The sequence below is a fragment of the Hemibagrus wyckioides genome, linkage group LG05, assembly GCF_019097595.1.
Source record: "Hemibagrus wyckioides isolate EC202008001 linkage group LG05, SWU_Hwy_1.0, whole genome shotgun sequence".
Taxonomy (NCBI): domain Eukaryota; kingdom Metazoa; phylum Chordata; class Actinopteri; order Siluriformes; family Bagridae; genus Hemibagrus; species Hemibagrus wyckioides.
Window position 1 is genome coordinate 16,889,278 of NC_080714.1, and position 19,879 is coordinate 16,909,156.

Consider the following 19,879-nt stretch of genomic DNA (forward strand, 5'->3'; position numbering starts at 1 on the left):
GGGGGTGTCCTAATGCGCATATTAACCTAGTGTGCATATAGAGGCCCCCAAATTAGTATTGGCACTCCTGGATTTAATGAATGATTTTCCATTAAGGGACCAAATTGGGTGAGAGCTCACTTATGACTTCAGAGGGACTGCTCTCTCTCTCTCTCTCTCTCTCTCTCTCTCTCTCTCTCTCTCTCTCTCTCTCTCTCTCTCTCTCTCTCTCTCTGGCATGGATGTGGTTAACTGCTTAACACGGCTGGGTGGATTTTAACACTGAGGTAGCAGGACAACCCACACAACGAGCACCTGCCACCTCTTTTCCTCTTCATAAAGTCTTTCACTTCGGACTTTAAGGAAAGCTTTATGTGGATGGAGTGGTGATAAGAGTTTTGGAGCACGGTGCAGGCTATTTCGAGGGGTTGTGGTCTGATCAGACGGTTTTTTTTTGACGGCAGGAAAACTTTGGTAACTCGCAAGCTGACCAGCCTCCGTCAAATGGACAGAAACACGCCGCGTTTGGTAGTTTTTGAGTGTTTTGTGTGTGGTGGGATTTATGGATAGCTTCGTCCGACGCCGCGGAATGTAACGACCAACACAAACGCCTCAGCCGCCGGAGTTACCTGTAGTGAAGTGAGTCGCTTCTTATTGATGATCAATAGCAGTACACATTTCTGATGAACGCAATTATTCTGAACGTAATGATTCTGTTGCTACTGAAATGTTTCTTTTTCCCCTTTAGTTTCAGTTAAGGAGTGGGGAAAAAGCGCTGAATGTATCGATAATGCTCGTTCGAGTTGCATCTTTAAACCTATTCACATTCCGTTCACCTTCACTGCTTTATAAATATTCAGATTACTTTTTAGGCTTTGCCTTTCTCTAAGCTTCTGGTCATCGGTGTATAAAACGTTCAGAGTGAAAGCATTTTTTTTTGGCATATCATGAAGTCTCCACATCAGCTTTTGTCTTTTACTTAAGGGTCTTTTTTTCCCTTTGACAATCCATTTAGACTTCTCAGACTACTGACTTCTGTGTTTTAATACAAGTTTTTTGTTTTGTGATTATGATTATATGTTCTTCAAATACAAAACAAAACGAAACAATTTACCATAACACTATATTATTGTTGCTGTTAAACATTGTATGTCAACATTATGTTTCTTTCCCCTCAAACTCTGAAAATGCATAATAAAGTGTAATAAGGTGCTACCCTCAAGCATGCACTTTTTATACCCTCAGTATGTAGCCTCTCTAGGAAGGTGTATATAGTGTAACTTTTACCTTTTTTTTATATTTAATTTATTATTATTTATTAATTTTTGAGATTTTTTTTTTTAGAGAGAGAGTGCACATTGTACATGCTGTTGCATCACTTTCACTTTCAGCTACTGGTATCCATCCTCATTTTTGGATTTGTGGCTATTTATTTATTTATTTATTTATTTATTTATTTATTTAGTAAAGCATTTGACAATAGCACTATCTATCTACCTGCCTTGGGTTTTGAGTGTCCAACTTTACACATAAACTAATGAGCAAGGAAGTAATGTCACATATGAAAGTGATTGTGTTTTTGCTGTTTGGACTACAATCCCAACATAGATGCCAATCATATTATATTTTTTAGGTTATTGTAGCATTTGCTCCAGCTTATTGACTATATTGACATTAATCTTAAAACCAACAGACGAGAGCATAAATTTTGAGGAATCCAGAGAGCCAGGCGGGATGCTGCCTCATCAATTATTAATATGGCTAAACTCAAGGTTGAAGAAAAATGTGGGTAAAAAATCAATACAGAGGCATCTTGTTCTCAGGACTTTTGCTCTCTGGGCAAGCTCACCAGTGCATGTTGTGAGATCACTAACAAGCTTTGTGAAATATTTATTCTGTCAGTCATGGGCAGCCAGAGCTAGCTGTATTTCATTGATTTTGGGGTGATGTTACCTTGGTTTTAAAGCTAAAGCAAATTTCCCCATTTCTGAGGGCATGCCATTTTGTACTGTGTATTTTTTTAAACGATAACTGGAATTTTGGTATATTGTGGTATATTTGAGAATTACATATATTTTCTTTTGATGCAGTGTTATTTTTTCTTTTTGTACGTCTTTTTTGTTGCTTTTGAATGAGATCAGTATATGAAACAAGTATATGTTTTATCAGAAGCAAAATACACTGACCTGAGACGATTATACATGTAATTAAGAATTAGGAATTAGGAGTAAGAGTGAAAATTACACTTTGGCAAGGTTTATAGACATTCCTTGAGTTATGTTTCAATCATTTTTTATAGCTGAATTTATAGCTGAATACCTGCACAAATGTTTAACCTCAAGCAATTTGCTCTATTCTGCCTCTTTGTTCTGCATGTTCACTCAGATTTTATGACAGCAGCCTTACTGATATTAAATTTGTAGGCTGTCATTATTTCAAGACACGTTCTCCTAACATTTTTAGATCAATTATATAAAATTCAAATCAATATGTCTTCAGCAATATTCTAATCTGTTCTCATTTAATAGGACTAATAGTCCTTGAGCTGAGCAAATACACATTCAACCTCTTTCATCTAAAGTTAGATGGATTTTCTTTTTATGAAACTTATTTATCTACTCTCCAGGGTTTTATTCATCACTCTAATCATACTCTCAGCCTCCCATTTGTCATCAATAGCTCTGCTTCTAGGCAGTTGCCAGGATTCTCCTTGTCTCAACACATATGCAAACACATGCACATGCATAAATATATACAGAGTTAGTCATACACAGCCTTGTTGCTCTCTACAAATATAACAATCCCCCAGAGACGGTTGTCATGAGAGATTCTAGGGGTCAGCCGTGGGCCAGACGGGACTTTTGGGGGGTGGGGTGTTATTGAAAGGAGGGGAAAGTGAGGGTACAAGTGATAATTTAGTGATACCTCAGCGGAGGTGGCAGGGTGCTACGTTTCTAATAAGTACGGTCTCACGTCAAATCCTGCCTCATCTATCGCCTTTTAAGAAAATGAATTCTGCTCTGCGCATGTTGTCACTTTGTCATTTTTTCACCTTGAACTGGGCTGATTATTCACTGATACCCTTTGTGGTTGTGTAGCTCTTCATAGCAACTGCTTCATATTAACTATTAATATCGTACAGATTTTAAATATTTAAACCTTATGTATTTTTTTGTCCACATGTCTTGAAACAGTGGATTAAAGAGTCCCTTTGAAGGAGTTGTTAAGAAAAGGTAGGTCAGTGTTGTTGGTAGAGCGAGAGGTTAAAGACAATGTCACATCCCTTCTAGCATTTTCCAGGTAGAAAATAGCTCATTTGCTACTAACATCAATTTCAATGGAAATGGCACCACTTTCCAGTTTTCATGATTAATAGCCTTTTTTTAAAATGCTGAAATCAGAAAGGTTTAGTGGTTGTATCAGTGTACACTTGAAAAGCAGAAGCACCTGACAAGACTTTAGAATGTTCACCTCGATCTCTCTTACCCTCCCCTCCTAATTCTGGTGCCACTTTTACGGGGAATGGCACAACACAGGGGCGTCAATGACAGTGAGCAAGGGTGGTTTATCCCTGCAGCTGTCAGCCCAGGGGGTATTAAGCCTCCATTCTGAGGATTCTTGAGCCTTTGCCAACCAAAGACCTACTATAATCCATTTCAAAGCACATGGACAGTCAGTGAGTCTATTCTCTTAACTGAAAGGGATGAAAAGGCAAAGAAAATTAAAGCCATGTAGTCATATTAAAGAGACTAATACAAGCACTTTATAAGATTTGTTCATAGACCATGGTGAGTTCAGGGAAGCATTACACTAGATGAGGTATTAAATCGATTATCCCACATTTGCATGTGATAATTGGCCATGTGTCATAAAGTTTTCTTATAGCTGAGCTGAGTAAAATTTTCAAGCAGCCAGGAGTGCATGAGCTGCTTAGCAGCAAACAAATGTCCGGCCGTGGCTCACTTCATAACTCATAACTCACTGCACTTAATCCTGGAAAATACCAAAGCAAACATGACAAAAATTGTGCTCGCTCATAAAGCAAACTGATGTTGGAAAACAGCTGTGAGCTATGAATAGGTGAGCCTGTTACAAGTGCTGGATAATGGCTAAGGAATCCAGTGTTTATCGTGTAAATGAAAAGAGTGAGGCCCATCAAAAGAGGTGTTGGAATGTGATGCGTACAGATCCCTCTCCTGAGTAAAGTCCTCCTAATGCTCTCTATCTTGATTTGGAGTATTACAACATAAGAGGTTTGAGAGATCAGGCTCTTCTGAGAGAGGGACGGGATTATATACAGAGACTGGCAGAGTCAGTGTGTGTGTGTGTGTGTGGCTAGGGGGTGTACGATGGAGTACATAAGTGCTAGATGATGCAAGAGCCCCAGTTTTACTATGCTGCCAGGCGTGCCATGTTCTTATCCCCTTTGGAAGCAGAGGCACCTGCATTATAATTCCTGAAACAACTGTTCAGTCGAGATCTTCTTTTGATCAGGTTTCATCTTGCAGCAGGAAGACGTAGCCCAGTTATTCTCGGACTTGGAAAATGACTAGGTTCAAGCTCTTCTTAGACAGTAAACGCAATTGTGTTCTGTACTCTCATACCGCTGTTGAGCTCCATTACACACTCTTTGCTTTTGCCTCTGTTTTGATGGCGTTGTTGCAGGTTGCTTAGTGTCATATCAGCAGCATCATATCACTATTGAGGTGAAAATGATATGACTGAGAGTAGTGGTCACATCAACATGTGCTACGCAAGACCTCTGGTGTTCAGCAGCCTTTGAAGAGAGTTGGAAAATCTGACATTTAAGGTGGAGAAGCTTAGCAAGGGACTGCAAATTTCAGCACATTGCCTTGCTTTAATGTAGTCCAGTGCAGTGGCCAAACACAGTCTTGGAAAAAGGCCATGATTCTCTCATCTGTGGCATGGACTCAACTATGAATATAGAAAGTATGTATACATGTTAAAAACACAACTTTTCTAAGCTGATATTAACAATTCTGTTACCTTAATGTTAGCAGATTAATAATATTAGGCAACCCATTTAGGTGTTCTTGGCAGACATTTCACATGCCTGTCTTTAAGTCTCTGCATAAGACATCTGTCAGCACCTCACTTTCAGGCTCACTGTCTATATTATATATAATATAGTTTGTAATGTATTATGGTATTGTATTACATATTAAAGTGATCTCTTAGAGATCTTAGACATTTTACAAAATCTTTGAAGAAAAGATAAATAGCAGCAAAAAAACCTCCAAACAAATCAACCCATGGTATGATTAAAAAAAAAAAACTGCATTTATAATTATCAGTTCATTTCCATAAGTATATATTTTGCACTTTGACTTTTATGCTATGAATCTCTCAAAATAAACTATTTTATTGAAGAGAGGAAGGAAACTCAATATAGTTTTCAAAATTATTTAGAATTAAAAAAATATATATGATTACATATGTTTTAATGCTATAGTTGTGGCCACATGTTTAGTCACATGATCGCCAATTTAAAACAATTTTAAACTTTGAACATCCTGTGGAGAATATTAAATTCATTATTAAAACTCTAAAGAATATGGCGCAACCAAAATTCTGCCTAGAGGAAGCCATCCACCAAGTGTCACCAAAGATGGGATTAGTCAGAGAAGCAACCCAGAGGCCATGGGAGAAGTTGATCAAATGGCAAGCATAGCATTCAACAAAGCTGGGCTTTATGGAAGAGTGACAAGAAGAAAGAAAAAAAAACATATTGGGTTTCCTAAAAAGCATATCGGAGGCTCAAGTGGATTATCTGTTCGGATGAGACCAAAACTAAACCATTTGGCCTCAGCACAAAGAGAAACCCAAAACTGTTCATCATTCTGAGAACACCATTCACACACAGAAGCATGGTGCTGGTAGCATCATGTTAGGGAGGTGGGGGTGGGATGATTTTCATAAGCAGAGACTGGGAAACTGGTCAGGTTTAAGAAAAAGATTAAAGGAGCCAAATACAGAGCACGTCTTCAACCTTCAAATGTTAATACCAATTAAGGACATTTCAACACCATGAGGGAAAATGTGGAAATGTTTGAGGGTGGTGTAACTGTGGTTAACACTATAGACACACAATCTTCCAGTTTTGTAAAGGAGATCTGCTGGTAACATTTGTCCAGGCATTTTGGAAGCAGAACTTGTCAGCTGACTGTCTTGACTGTCTGAGTCTGAAAATGATGTACTCCATTTGCAATGGCATTCACGGTCAATATCAACCCATTAGAAAACCTATGGGAAATTTTGGCCCAGTGTTATTGTTATAGGTAGCACTTTCCACTTCCACAGTTAAAACACCAGGCATCATTTTTGTTGCTGTCTCTGTTGTTCTTCTTGTTCCTTGAGGTTTTACTCCAGTATTGTCCTCTGGAGTTTTTCTGTGTTGAGGAATTCTAACATCAACATAGACATTGTTTAAACCTGCAGCTAATTACATTGCTCTATTAAAGAAGCAATATTGAAAGTAATATTCTCTATATTGTACTGTACATCAAATATGCTGCATTGCTAAAATGTTCTAATGACTATGTTCTATAACCAGTGCTTTTATTCAGAGAAGTAAAGAAGGGGAGATTTTCTGGTGCTGAGTATATACAATTTAAAAGATTGGGATTATGAGTAGAAAATTGAATTTCACCAAAAAAACATGAAGTATAAAGCTGTCAGTGCCAATACTATGAGTGATAATTATGTCCCGTAGTTTGTATTATCCACCTTGCCACAGATTTGATATTGTCATATTAGAATAAATCTTAGAACATATACCTACAACATCCCGTCAACCTCAGATTTGTTCTCATATACCACTATTTCTAGGTCCAATGTGAGCAGAGGGCCTAGAGAAGCACATACTGTCCACTTAATACCAGTTATGAGGGAGCAAACAGCTTCAGGGAATTGTTTGTTATAATTCTTTTCCCATGCCTCTATTTCTCTTGCCAGGAAAAAGGCTTTGGTTAAGAGGACGGTCTTAAACTCCAGGATGTTTTATAGCTATGAGTAACAAAGACACTCAACTTTGCATAGTGACACATGGAAATCTAACCACGTCTTAAACAGTACAGAACAAATAAATGCAGTTAGTTATTGTAAGTAAGTTATTGTTTTTTCCCTGTAAAGTCTGTTTTTTTCTCAGTAAATTGTTTTTTTATTTTGTTTTGTTGGCATGCATACTTAAGTCTGGTCATTAATTGTTGAGTCCTTTGGCTGTTGGCTAAGAAGAACTGCAGGGCTACTTTTGCAGAATAAAGCAATGAGTTTCTGGATTCTTTGTGTTACATGTGATTGCTTTTGTTGTGTATTTTATGAGAACAGTTTGCTTAATGAACAAGGCAAGAGTTCCAATTAGATCAATATTTTCACTTCTAGCATTGAAGAAGGAATATTCTATTTTGCTATACAATTTAATACTCTTTCTGGACCTTTTATAGAGACAAGTTTGAAAAGAATGGCAGGATTTACCATTTTGGTGACAAGTGACTCTTTGGCCTTTCAGATTCACTGTAGTATAACTACCACACTTGAACAGAAATAAAGAGACTGTTCTGGGAAAAGACAGAGCTGTTAAAGTAACATGCAATCCCTGATTTCCTAGAGGTTTGTGTTTGTACTTGATAAACGCCCCACAAAAATGTGGAAGCTGATTTACTAACAGGATCTGTAGAGGATTAAGTCTTTCACACAAGAAAAAAAAATATCTTGTGTGTTTTGATTGTCTGGCTTAATGAATATGCACTTTGGGCTTTTCCAGCTGAAAGTGAAAAAGAAAACATGGTGTCAACATGGTGGATACAATTTGCACCTGCGATGTGATTTACTGAGTTTAAAGCCTGAAAGGTGTGTATTAGTATAAGTTAGTATAATTAGTATCAAATTCAATTAAATTGGATAGGTGAAGATTAGAAAAACTCAGTCAATGTTTTTCCAATTTTCAACTGTACAATTTAGTGAGTGTGTGCCCATTGTAGCCTCAGATTCCTGTTCTAAGCTGAGAGGATTGACACCTGATTTGGTCTTCTGCTGTTATACACTCAATGTTTAACATGTTGTGCATTCTGTGATGCTCTTCTGTGCACCATAGTTGTAAAAAGCCATTATTTGAATGATCTGACTTCCTGGCAACTCCACCCAGTCTGGCCATTCTCCTCTGACCTCTCTCACCAGCAAGGCATTTTTTCTCACATAACTGCCACTCACTGGATTTTTTTTTTTTTGCAAACTATTTGACTGTGATGATCCCAAGAGATTAACCATGTTTGAAATATTCTCAAGTGGTTAAGGCTCTTGGTTGTGGATTGGAAGATCGGGTTTAAACCTCAGCACTGCCAAGCTGCCTCTGCTGGACCCCCGAGCAAGGCCCTCGACCCTCTCTGCTCCAGGGGTGCTGTATAATGATTGACCCTGTGCCCTGACCCCAACCTCCACAAAAGAAGCTGGGATATGCAAAGAAAAGAATTCCACTGTGCTGTAATGCAATGTGTGGCAATAATTAAGGCTTCCTCTCTTTCACCATTCTGATGTTTGATATGAATGTTAACTGAAGCTCTTGACTTATTATTCCTTGCACCACTGCCACACGATTGGTTGACTGGACAATTTCCTGGATAAATGGTGTGTAGTTTTCCTATCAAAATGAGTCTGCCTGTGTGATTAAACATACCCCACTTTTCCTCTTATAGTATCTCTCTGTTCTGTGCTGGTTTTGTTGCTTATCATGATGATGATTGTGTGAAACGATTGCTTTCTCTCTGATTTTATTGTGCCACTTGTCTAAAACGTGTGTTGCATAAATGAAATATCATAACATAGAGCAAACTCATTTACTGCCACATTTCTTTCTTCACTGTTAGCTAACTCTGTGATTGCTGCATAGACTTATGCAGCAAAACCACTGCTGACCTTTTTTTTATGCTTAAGGGGCAGACAACAAAACACTGTGTAGATGATTTTATTAGACACACCCACCTTGTTTGTACACCTTGAGCAGAGAGTATAGAGACTCTGGGTCATATTTTTCTATGTACTTCTATGTGATTTGTATCATAGCATATGATTACGTTAGATAGAGGGTGTAGAGGGTAGCTGACAAACTGCAGAGCAACAGATGGGCTGCAGTCAGTCATTTTATGCATACAAAGTGCAACAATATGGTAGGTTAAACTCATAAAATGGCCACTCAGTGTAAATAGACTGGGCCTCATTTATCAATTTTTATAAATGGGTGTAAATGGTTTTGTAGGCCATTAAGCTGAGTTAAAAATTCCCGCCAGATTTACAAAGGTTTAAAGATAATGTTGATTTTTTTCATATTCATGTGTGTATGTTGGTAAATGTCAGTCAGACAAATTATATGCATTCATGGCAACGATGATAATCTCAAAACTGAAAAACTCTTAAATTAATGCAGCTCGGCCATTGCTACTTTTAAATGGCATTATATTTGCTCTAATTGAACAGACAGCTAGACTTATTTATCATATTTAAGGTCTTGTTTCAGATTGGTTTCTTTCATATCATTAATATGACATGTCAAGGTTTCACTAAATCTGTGTGTAACTGAAATATATAAGCAATTTAAACTTAACAGTGCAATCTGTATATAATATTAAAGTGACTCGTGCTAGTTATACTTTTGATGCCTACCTCTAAGTGAACATGTAAATTTACAAAAAGATCTCATAGAATACAAATATTTTTCCTCCCTGGACTGACTGGATTTTCATGAATACCAAATTTTTTTGTGTAAATGCTTGTGTGAATGATTTGCAAACAAAATTTGTTTGTATCCAGCTTGATAAATGAGGCAAACGCAACGCAATGTGTACAACACTGTGTTCATTAATATTCACCACTCCACACAGGATAAACGCCAGTTTCACCAACAACAGTTGGATCAGGAAGACAGGTTCAAGACAATAGATTTACTATCCTGTTTACAGCTAAGAAAATTGATTGGACAAAAGAAAATACAGCTTTTATGCTTGGATTAGTTGCCCTTTAATAGCCAGCTTACCTTTTGATTTAACTGTGTAGGATTGAAGGCTTTTCAGGTTTAAGGTTTCTAGCTCAGAACTAGCTACAGCAGACTTGGGGCTTTTTCCCCTCACTTAATGCATGGGAAGGCTTTCCAAGCTTCAGCTTTGAGTCATTTATCAGTGTGCATTACTGAGACAGATGGCTCTCATCTTACCGATCTTTTTGTGTGATAAGAGAGCACTATTAACATTAAATACACATTCTTTTGAAAAGCAAGCTCGTGAAAAATGCTGTCAGTGCTGTTGTCTGCTTTCTCAGACTTCTACTCAGAAGAGCCTTTAAACCATTCATTTGTCAGTGGATCTTTTGTCTGAGGACGTTGCATTCCTTATCACAAGACTGACTTGCGTTAACGAGACTACCTTCAACCTTTGTCCTTTTTTTTTTTTTTTTTGTCAGCAAGCAGGACTTCATTTCAAGCTGACCCTGAAATACAGACATCACATCAACAAACACCCTCATGTTTGCTCACCACGCATGGGTGATTTAGTGGCACTTTGCCGGGGCAAAGCATCGCCTCAGAAGATAAGGATCTGCTGCTGTTAGATTGCTTAAGTAAAGACTCCCAAATCTTGATTTATGTTTTTGATGTGAGGTGAATAGATGGCCATTTCATTTTATTCATCTGTTTCTCCATATTTTGGGGCTGATTTTTAAAGCTACACAGTCTTCTACTCTGAATATAATATATAACAAGATGAGCACAGATCAAGTTAATTGTGTTGCGGGATTCTTTTTGTTGTTGTTTTTTTATACGACTACCTTGATTTCTTAGACCTCAGTCTATTTTGAGAGGTCTGTTTGCTCTACATACTGTACGCCTCTTCAGTCTTAGTGTGTGTCCAGGTGTGGTCTCATTACACACAAACACACTCACACGACACACACACAGATAATGACACATTCGCTGCCACTTGTGGCTCATAATTAGTGAGTAGACATGTGCAGATTTTTAAAGATAGGTATTCTGTAGGCCACACAGAACACACCTTGCTTTTTTTTTTACCACGAGAAGTCAAGGATATAGGACAGACAGGTTTATGTTTAGCTCAAAGTTTCCAGTTCTGTACTGACCATAGCCATGGGAAATTTGTGGATGAGTACCTATAATAAAAGCACTACTATTTTGGGGAGTCTATAGTGTCATATGCAGTAAGTGTCATCCCTGTGTTATGTGCTGGATAAAAAGAAAGCCATTTGCACACAACGTTCTCCTTCCAGTCAGTCTAGATCAACAGTTTATTTATTTATTTTTTTATAAAGGAATTTTAAAAGGTTTCCAAATGTCTTTTTTGTTTCTGTTTCTCGTGGCAGTGAAAGCTAAAGTAGTTCTTCAACTGCATTATTCATTATCTCATGTCTTAAATGTTTTGGAAATGATATAAGCATCCTGCTTTATACATGAACTGCACATCAGATTAATTGATTATTATTCCCCTCAACCCAAACAAAATAAGCCATTGTTCCAGTGTCATGGGCTCTTTTCAAGTATTAATGCAACAGAAATATGTTTTTTTGCTTAGGGCTATTCCAACACTTTACATTCCACATGCAAATTTTCTTTCAAATATTAAAATCCTAGCTTGTTCAGATATTCAGCTTAAACTATATTGTTCAGTAACCTCTGAATTATTCAGTACAATGAAACTAATATGAAAGTTATGTAGTTATGAGAATGTGAGTGTGGACCCAAAAACAACTCCAGAGGTTAACTTCATCATTACTACACATACATCGAAACACAGACATGCGCTCCATTGTCTTTGCTCTCTCTTGCGATATGACCATGGAGACAGAAGTTGCAGAGACCCCCCTGTGTTTGTGGTCACCCCTGCTGGCTGAGACTTTAAGAGTTTAAGATTTAAAGCAAGGCAGTTTGACAGGGATTTGCCCTGGCTGCTGAATCTAAGAGCCCTTTCAATTTGAAGTGCATCCTTATATAATCTCTCATGGGAGCGTGTCCCTTTCGCAGAAGGGTCTGCTACCCTTTTCCCACTAAATCAAGAGCTTTGTTACTGCTCATACTGTGAAGGGATGGGTTCAAGAGTCATGGCTAACAAAAAATAGATGATCCAAACAATTTTAATAGCAGGGTTTTGGCATTAAATTTTTAAAAGAAACATTTTTTTTCCCTCACTGAAGTCTCTTAAATTTTTTTCTATCTAAGCTTCTAAATCAAGGAATGAAGTTTTGTCTTAAGGCCAAACTTAGTGCACCCTGGGAAGATGTCAGGCAATCTATAGCTAACACACCCCTTTAAAGGCTTTGTTTCCTTTTTGTGTTACATTTACAATCTCTTCATATGGCAGGAGGGAGAGGCCGTGCGTCACATGTGTGCTGACCGATGTGTGGCCTGTAATTTGGTTCAGTGCCGTTACGAGGGTGTGTTTAACTTTCTAGTTAAAGACTGGAAGCTTTTTTTTTTCTAACGAAACAGCTTCTGGTTAATGGCGCTTGTTGATTTATGGAAACTTACTAGAATTAACTCAAAAACTCCACATGAATGTTGTATAGCATGTTTTGCCAGGAACTTTTCCTGAACTTCTCTCATGCCACCTTGCAGGTCTCGGAAGGTTAACTCTGCTGTCATTTCCATGGAGACGACCCGGGCCCTCCTCCCACTCCTCCTCCTCTTACTGAGTGTGTGTGCACACAGTTGTCATGGCAACCTCCGCCCGACCCCCAGAGTGTATCTGTCTTACAAAGGTGAGCATGGTTTCTGTTTACTACTGCACCGGTAACAGAAGAGAAATCTTTGTTTTCTCATAATACCTCAGATCAACAATTCAACACCTCCCCTATTCATGTTTAATGTTTTCTTTATATTAAACCAGCTTTGCAATTTAATGAAACAGGTGTAACATATTGGCCAACTCGTCAGTATATTCAGTTTAAACGAGTGCATGATTAATTACTCTGTTTGTTTCTGCCACTAATTGTTGAAGGCATGTAGGAAAAGACATTTCATTAGGCATACTTGAATTAAGCATATATATAGGATCTTCTCTAAAGGAGATGTTTTTTAATGGTGCGTCTGTGACAACTGTCATCCATTGCCGAGTTTTGCAGCATGACAGTTTTTCGCCTCTATATTCACTACACGGTGCCTTCTCTCACACACACTCCCTGCCTATCGCTTTCTGTCCTTCTCTGGCAGAGTGTATCACCAGCATGCCTCATCGCCCAATTAATGCTCCAGAGAAGTGACTACCCATCATCCCCCCTGCATGTTGACGTGTCACTGTGGGGCACAAAGAGAGTCATGCAGAGAGAGGAGCGTTTGATGTTAAAAAGTCTCTCACAATGCCATTAGAATTTATCACTATAGGAGCTGCTTATAGACAAAGAGCTAGTGAATAATGACACACTTTAGTTGCTGAAAAGGTGTTTGTTCTGCACGATTAAGTGACGGCTAAACACAGACACGTTTATACAACTGTCCGTAGCCCTGAGCATCTAACACATGCTTGCAGCCTGTAGGTCAGATACTGGCATGAATATGCTCTAAGTTCAGAGAGGTTAACAAAGGAGAAAAAGCATGATTAATTTGTGAGAAGATACTGGAGTTAGGAAAAGAGATAGCATGCCACAGCAGGATGGCAGAGAGGAACTGTAGAATAAATTGGATGGATGAAGAAGAAAGGTCTAGAGGTAGGGGACAATGTGCACTGAGAGAGCGAGAGAGAGAGAGAGAGAGAGAGAGAGAGAGAGACAGAGGACGGGGAAACAGACAAGATAAATATGGAAGAGGGAATCGTGGGAGGGAACTGAAAGGAGAGGACTGATGAGCAGCCCAGAGGCATGAGAGATGGAGGTTGAGGTAGAGAGAAGGACAGAGGTATGTGTGTGTGTGTGTGTGTGTGCACAAGTGGGGAATGTTTGCATGCAGATATGTGTGTAAAAGTTACAGAGGATGTGTGCAAACTATGGCCCATATTCATCAAAGTTTTGAGCAGATTTCAGCACACAAAATGGATATAAACGAGTCTGCATTTGATTAATGAAACTGTCATGCAGCATCAAAACAAGCTGTGGTTTGAGCACAAAGGATGAATCAACTGTGTGGACTCAAGCTCTCACTAGTCTCTTATTATGCATGCAAATGACACACCCTGATCTACCTTCAAGTAAGTGTCGTCCAAGTTCGGAGGGAAAAAGTACACAGAAGAAGGGATAATATACATGTCCATGTATCTGTGTTAGAGGTGCTTTTGTCTGAGTCTACTGTAAATAAAAAGAAATCAGTTGCACAACTGTGCACGCTAAAAAATACTGTATAAGGCTAAAATCATAAACTGAATCTCACCTGCATGGAATAGGAACTCTTTATAGTGAGATTTTTATTTATATATTTATTTTAGAACTCACATTTACCTGAATTAATTCATTATTTCATTAAAAGATTTCATAAATAATGAAACAAAACTTGTTGATCATGTTTCCGTTCAAATGAAATAAACAAATCTTTAGTTCATCTACACAAAGTAAGTAATGAAACACTGACATTCACACTTTCTGTTTGATGATACTTCCTATATCATCACCATCAACTTGCTATAATTACTGATGATACTTATATTATATTACTTATATACCAATATATTGATATTTATTGACTGATCAAGCATTTTCAGCATGTTTGATTGTATACATACCCAGAAGATTGATTTTTTTATTTTAGATTTAGGACAAGAGATAAGAGAGGACAAGTGATTGGAAAAGAGAGCTGATGGTGGAATTTGCATATGATTGTTTTAGATTGTATTTGTTTAAAGGCAACCTTGATGATTGAAGAGTTATATATGAATTTTCAATCTTCTGTGAGCTCGGAGTGTGTGTGTGTGTGTGTGTGTGTGTGTGTGTGAGGTTAATTATGAGCATGGTCTGAGTGGAGGTATTGTGTGCGAAGGTGACAGTGGAACAGATCCCTGTTCTGAGAAATGGGATAGGCTTGTGTAGTTGCCAGAGTATTATTAGCCTGTGCGGTTGCTGTGTTTAGCCGAGCACAGGGAAGCCCCCCAGAGCACGCAGGCACCTGACGCCAGCAACCTGCTCTGGTATGGTGCACGCACACACACACACACACACACACACACACACAGACACACACACAAACCTACACATGCTGAGCTTCAGCTGGTGTTATCCAGTTCCAGTCTGAATCACTGTAGGTTTATATGTAACCAAGTAACTAAGCAATGTCAGAAACTTGTACTGGGTCTACATATCCCTCCAACCCCCGTAGTTTTCTAATGGACAGATTGAGATATAGCAGGCCTGGTGTCTCTTCCTGGAATGAAGCCCTTTTCCCAGATTGCCTGACGCCACAGGACTGATAGTGACGCTCCCTTGGAAATGTGGGAAACAGCTTTGGAAAGTAGAAAGACATGCATATGCTCAATAACTGGAAAAACGAGTAGGATTAATAGCTGAGAGATCAGAAATAGCCTTATGGGAAAGGCTTCTTTTTGTTTTTTCTTACTTCTGATGAATCTTTTAATGTCAGAACTCAAGTCTGCAGGCTCTAGTACAGTGGTTTGGATGAGAACAGAGCAATAGTGATGAATTTAAATGATAATTTTACTGCACACTTGCTAAAAGTACAAAAGCTTCAGATCTCTGTTTTAGAGAAAAGAAAAAAAGAGAGAAAAGGCATTGATAAATTTCATCTAACACTGATTTTATACACTATCTTGTATAAAACCTTTAGATGTCTCTCAGTGTAATGATGGACTTTTCTGTCTTTGTTGAGCTTATTCTGTGAGGTGTTTCCTGAACATATTGCAACCAGATATTTGGACAGACAGTTTGTTTCCATAATTGGGAACTTTAATATGAAGAGAGAGTAAAACAGCAACAATCTTAATAGGTCAGTGCGAATGACCCATTTTACATTGTTTCCCAAGAGAAACTGAGGAATTCTACAAACCCTTTTAACCCTTCGCTATGGTCTTCTTGTAACATTTTGGAAGATAATTGATGGAATCAAACCCTAGTTTTTGCCATTATAAGCTCATCCAAGTTCTAAAATTAGTGCTCGAAGAACAAAATTAGTCATAGAGTTATAGAAATTTTATGGATTTGTATGGGCTTTCATGGCATTTTAGACATGTTTTCATGAGTTCTGACCTATAGCCAGCTCTAATGGCCGGCAGTCAACTCAGAGTCCTCCTACTGTTTGAAAAATATTAGGGATTAGTGTTAGATTGTTAATCATCACACCACAAGGTCCTGCTGCTTTCTTATTTGGGCAAATCTGAGTAAAGAATGTAGAGCAATAATACAGATTTCTAATATACTTTTTGTATCCCTAAGAGCAAAGTTATGGCAATGATATGAGACCTAAGAGACAGCTTTAATGGCTTCCTTTCCCGATAAACTGCTGAATCGGTTGGTATTGCCCACAGTGAAACAGCTGTAAAGATGGGTTTGCAGCTGGAGTTTAGACTAGGCTCACCTTAGCATTTACCAAAAGAAACATTCAGACACAGACTGTTTTTTGCATTTTCTAAACAGTCAGAATCTGCTTTCTGACCTGATTGAACTGTAGACATAGCAGTCAGCATACTTTCCTGCTGAAAAAACTAGATTATAATGTCAAATTTAAGGATTTTAAAGATAGCTTGCCCTTCAAAAGTGGGTTTGCTTAGGTTAGGACCATAAACACATTTAATAAATATATCATATCTCCACCATGAATAAACTGAAGTATTTAGGCTTTTATTTAGACCCTGTTACATTGCAGGCAGCAGTGGGGTTTTTAATTATGTGGAAACTTCCCTGCCCTATAATTCAGCCAGTCCCTGAACTCTGGACAGCCTGTCACTTTGTATTAAGGTCAAATTATTACTTATGCATATCACAATGCATTAAATTGAAAATTAATTGGACATTTTACTTAATAAATTTATTTTAGATCAATTTTGACTATATCTGATGCTGTGCACAATTTATAAGCTCCCCTCTATCCAGTCCATCAGTGGAAATAGAGTACATTAGGACTGCTGCTGAAGGTTTTATTTAAGTGGTGGAGCATTCTTAGCACCAGTGGTAGCCCTAAGGTGGTCTCTTTCTATTGGTGGATAGAGTAAATGGCTGATAACAAGTGGTTATTATTTTCACCAATTGTATACACCTATAGGTGTTCTTCATAAATACAATGTAGTGCCCTAGTGGCCAGTCCATTAAAATCTTGTGCTCTTGACTCAAGTGCCAGCTTGCACTTGATTTCTGGGCACATAATAAGCTTTAATGACCTACTTAGCAAAAGCTCTATGTGGTTTGTCACGTGTTGCACATTATTAGAATTAACAATTTAGTCCAATCAGAGAGAGAGAGAGAGAGAGAGAGAGAGAGGGAGAGTGTGTGTGTGTGTGTGTGTGTGTGTGTGGTGATTGTGTACACCATGTGGCTCTCTGAAGCCAGAAATTATCAGGGCAGATTTTTGTAAGAATTTGAAAAACAGCAAGTTAAAACATGCATGTTGGTTGCTCTGCAAATTATGATGAATGATAGATTTGAGTTATGGAACATAAATCCAGATAATGAAAGAGCATGTGTGCTGCATGGAATTACATATAAATGTACAGAAACACCAAATACTGTCTGAAAAGAAGGTCTCCTTTGTGCCTTGGAGCACATCCATCCACCTTCCCCAGAAATAAGTCACCTCCAGCTGGTTAGTGGAGTTCCAGGTGAAAAACATGCCCTAAAATTATAACCCCGAATATACTCTTACCTGTCAGGGGTAATATATGTAGTCACTAAAGTTATACTTAGTCAGTGTTATCATCTCAGTTTTATTATTATTTTATAGAATTTATTATTCTCATCCATATGCTGTATTTAAACTATTCTTCTCTTTGTGCTAAGATTCAGTTCTTCATTTACAAGAGGCTCTGGGTTTGTGAGGCCAGCTTGAACCCCATGCTTATTGAGGAGAGGGAGAGGGGGAGAGAGAGAGAGAGAGAGACAGTGGAAAATGTGACCACTTTTGTTCTCCATAAATGAATCGCATTACACCAGCTTTTGGCTGGAGGATTTAACCCTGGCACCATTTAGTACACACACACACACACACACCACATACACATTAATATTCACCTTAGTCAAGGCCAGTTGGCAAATATTTCGATTCAATCAGATTCATAAACATGGCTCAGACCCTCTCTTTGCTGTTACATAATAAATAGTAGATATATAATATATAATGTACATTTTTTCACTGTTCATAGACAGCTAGGTACAGTTCTGTCTGCTCCATATGGTTTTGTTCAGTGGAGTTTATTTCAGGGCAGATCGGTTTACTTGTAGGCCAATTATGCATATTCATCGCCTTTCACTCTTAGCCTACTTTATTTCATCACACATCACACACTGGCACTCTGAACAGAAGTAAAGTTTCTTAATAGCTGATGAATTGCACCAAATCAGCAGAAAAACAGTGCACCATGATGTCATCTCTTCCATTGTGCTCATGTGACTTTAAGTTTGCACATACACACACGTTTGTCTAAATATTGTTCTGAGGACCTTACATAATTATTAATACATTATTAATACTTACTGTTATGCCTCCAGATAAACCTAACTCTAATCTCAACCACGGTAACCTAAATGAATCTTTTGGCCCATTTAAAATAAAATCTGCAGGTTTTGGGGATGTGGTGAAGGGTGGTGTTGGAAGGCAGTTTTCCTGCCAAAAGTTTTCTCACAAAGTCAAAACAGTTAGATATTGCTTCCTTATTGGCACGTGATATCCATCTAGATATAAAGATATTACTGTATCTGCTTAATTCTTTGTCTACACCTAACCATGTACTCCAAACCTTAATCTCAGCAACGAAATGCTGAAATGCTTGACTAAACTGTGTGTAAATAAGGAGGTGTCATAAGAGGGGTAATGCACTGTGACTTATCTGAGTTCAGAGGCCACAGAACGTCAGCCAGTCCAATAACATTTCCGTTCCCTGAAGCCTTATGAGCAGTAACATGCTTTGTTTTTGTTTGACTGTGTACGCAGCAGACTAGGAGATGTCAAAGTATGGATTATAGGAATGAGGTCAGACTGGTGTCACTAAGTCAGGTGAATGAGTAAAGGAAGATGAATATCCATTTAGGAAAAATGTGTACAAGTGTAGATGAACATCAAACACAGATTGCAGGTTTAGTGAACACAAAATGACTCGGTTTTTATATAATGGCAGAAAAGAAATTACACATTACCAGTTTCAGTCACTCCTGGGTAAAAGATTCTACATCATGTCTGTCTTATTCTCGCCTAGTTACAGGTCTTAGTAAATACATATACATATCTGGGCGGTTTGGCTTGTTCTTTGCAGACAGGAGCTTGACCTTCTGTCCTTCCTTTACCCGGAGATAGTGGATTTTGTGGCCTGGATTTTGTGTTGGACAGGGATGAGAAGAGGGCTCTGAGAATAGCATGATGGTGTCAGGAATGCCGGGAGTGCCAGTAAGATTGTGTCCATGGCTGGAGGATCACCCATATAGCTGCCAGAGGGAGACACACGCACACACACTCACACACTCACACACACATACCATCAGCACACTTCACCACCTAGTTAGAGCACCAAGAAGAAAATCAACCACACAGCCAGAAGTTTGCACACAAACACACTCATATAGTTTTTCATGGCTGTGAGATCTTTAATGGCACTGACATTGTAAAGGAAATTAATCCATATGTTATACATCTATGTCGATAATAAAATGGCTTAGTACTTAGCACATTTACTTCACACTTCAAGTTTGCATGTTCTCCCAGTGCTTCAGGGGTTTCCTCTGGGTACTCCAGTTTCCTTCCCTAGTC

At 38.3% G+C, this 19,879-nt stretch overlaps 1 protein-coding gene across 2 annotated transcripts in view; it reads left to right on the forward strand.

Annotated features, from left to right (window-relative positions):
- Positions 1–236: 236 nt before the first annotated feature.
- Positions 237–19,879, forward strand: part of sema3gb (sema domain, immunoglobulin domain (Ig), short basic domain, secreted, (semaphorin) 3Gb) — a 32,816-nt gene continuing 13,173 nt past the window's right edge. For both annotated transcript variants that reach the window (XM_058389704.1, XM_058389705.1), the window contains exons 1-2: positions 237–618; positions 12,611–12,753. In XM_058389704.1, coding sequence (XP_058245687.1) covers positions 12,642–12,753 — 112 coding nt within the window. In that variant the 5' untranslated portion in view covers positions 237–618; positions 12,611–12,641. The remainder of the gene's footprint in view (positions 619–12,610; positions 12,754–19,879) is intronic.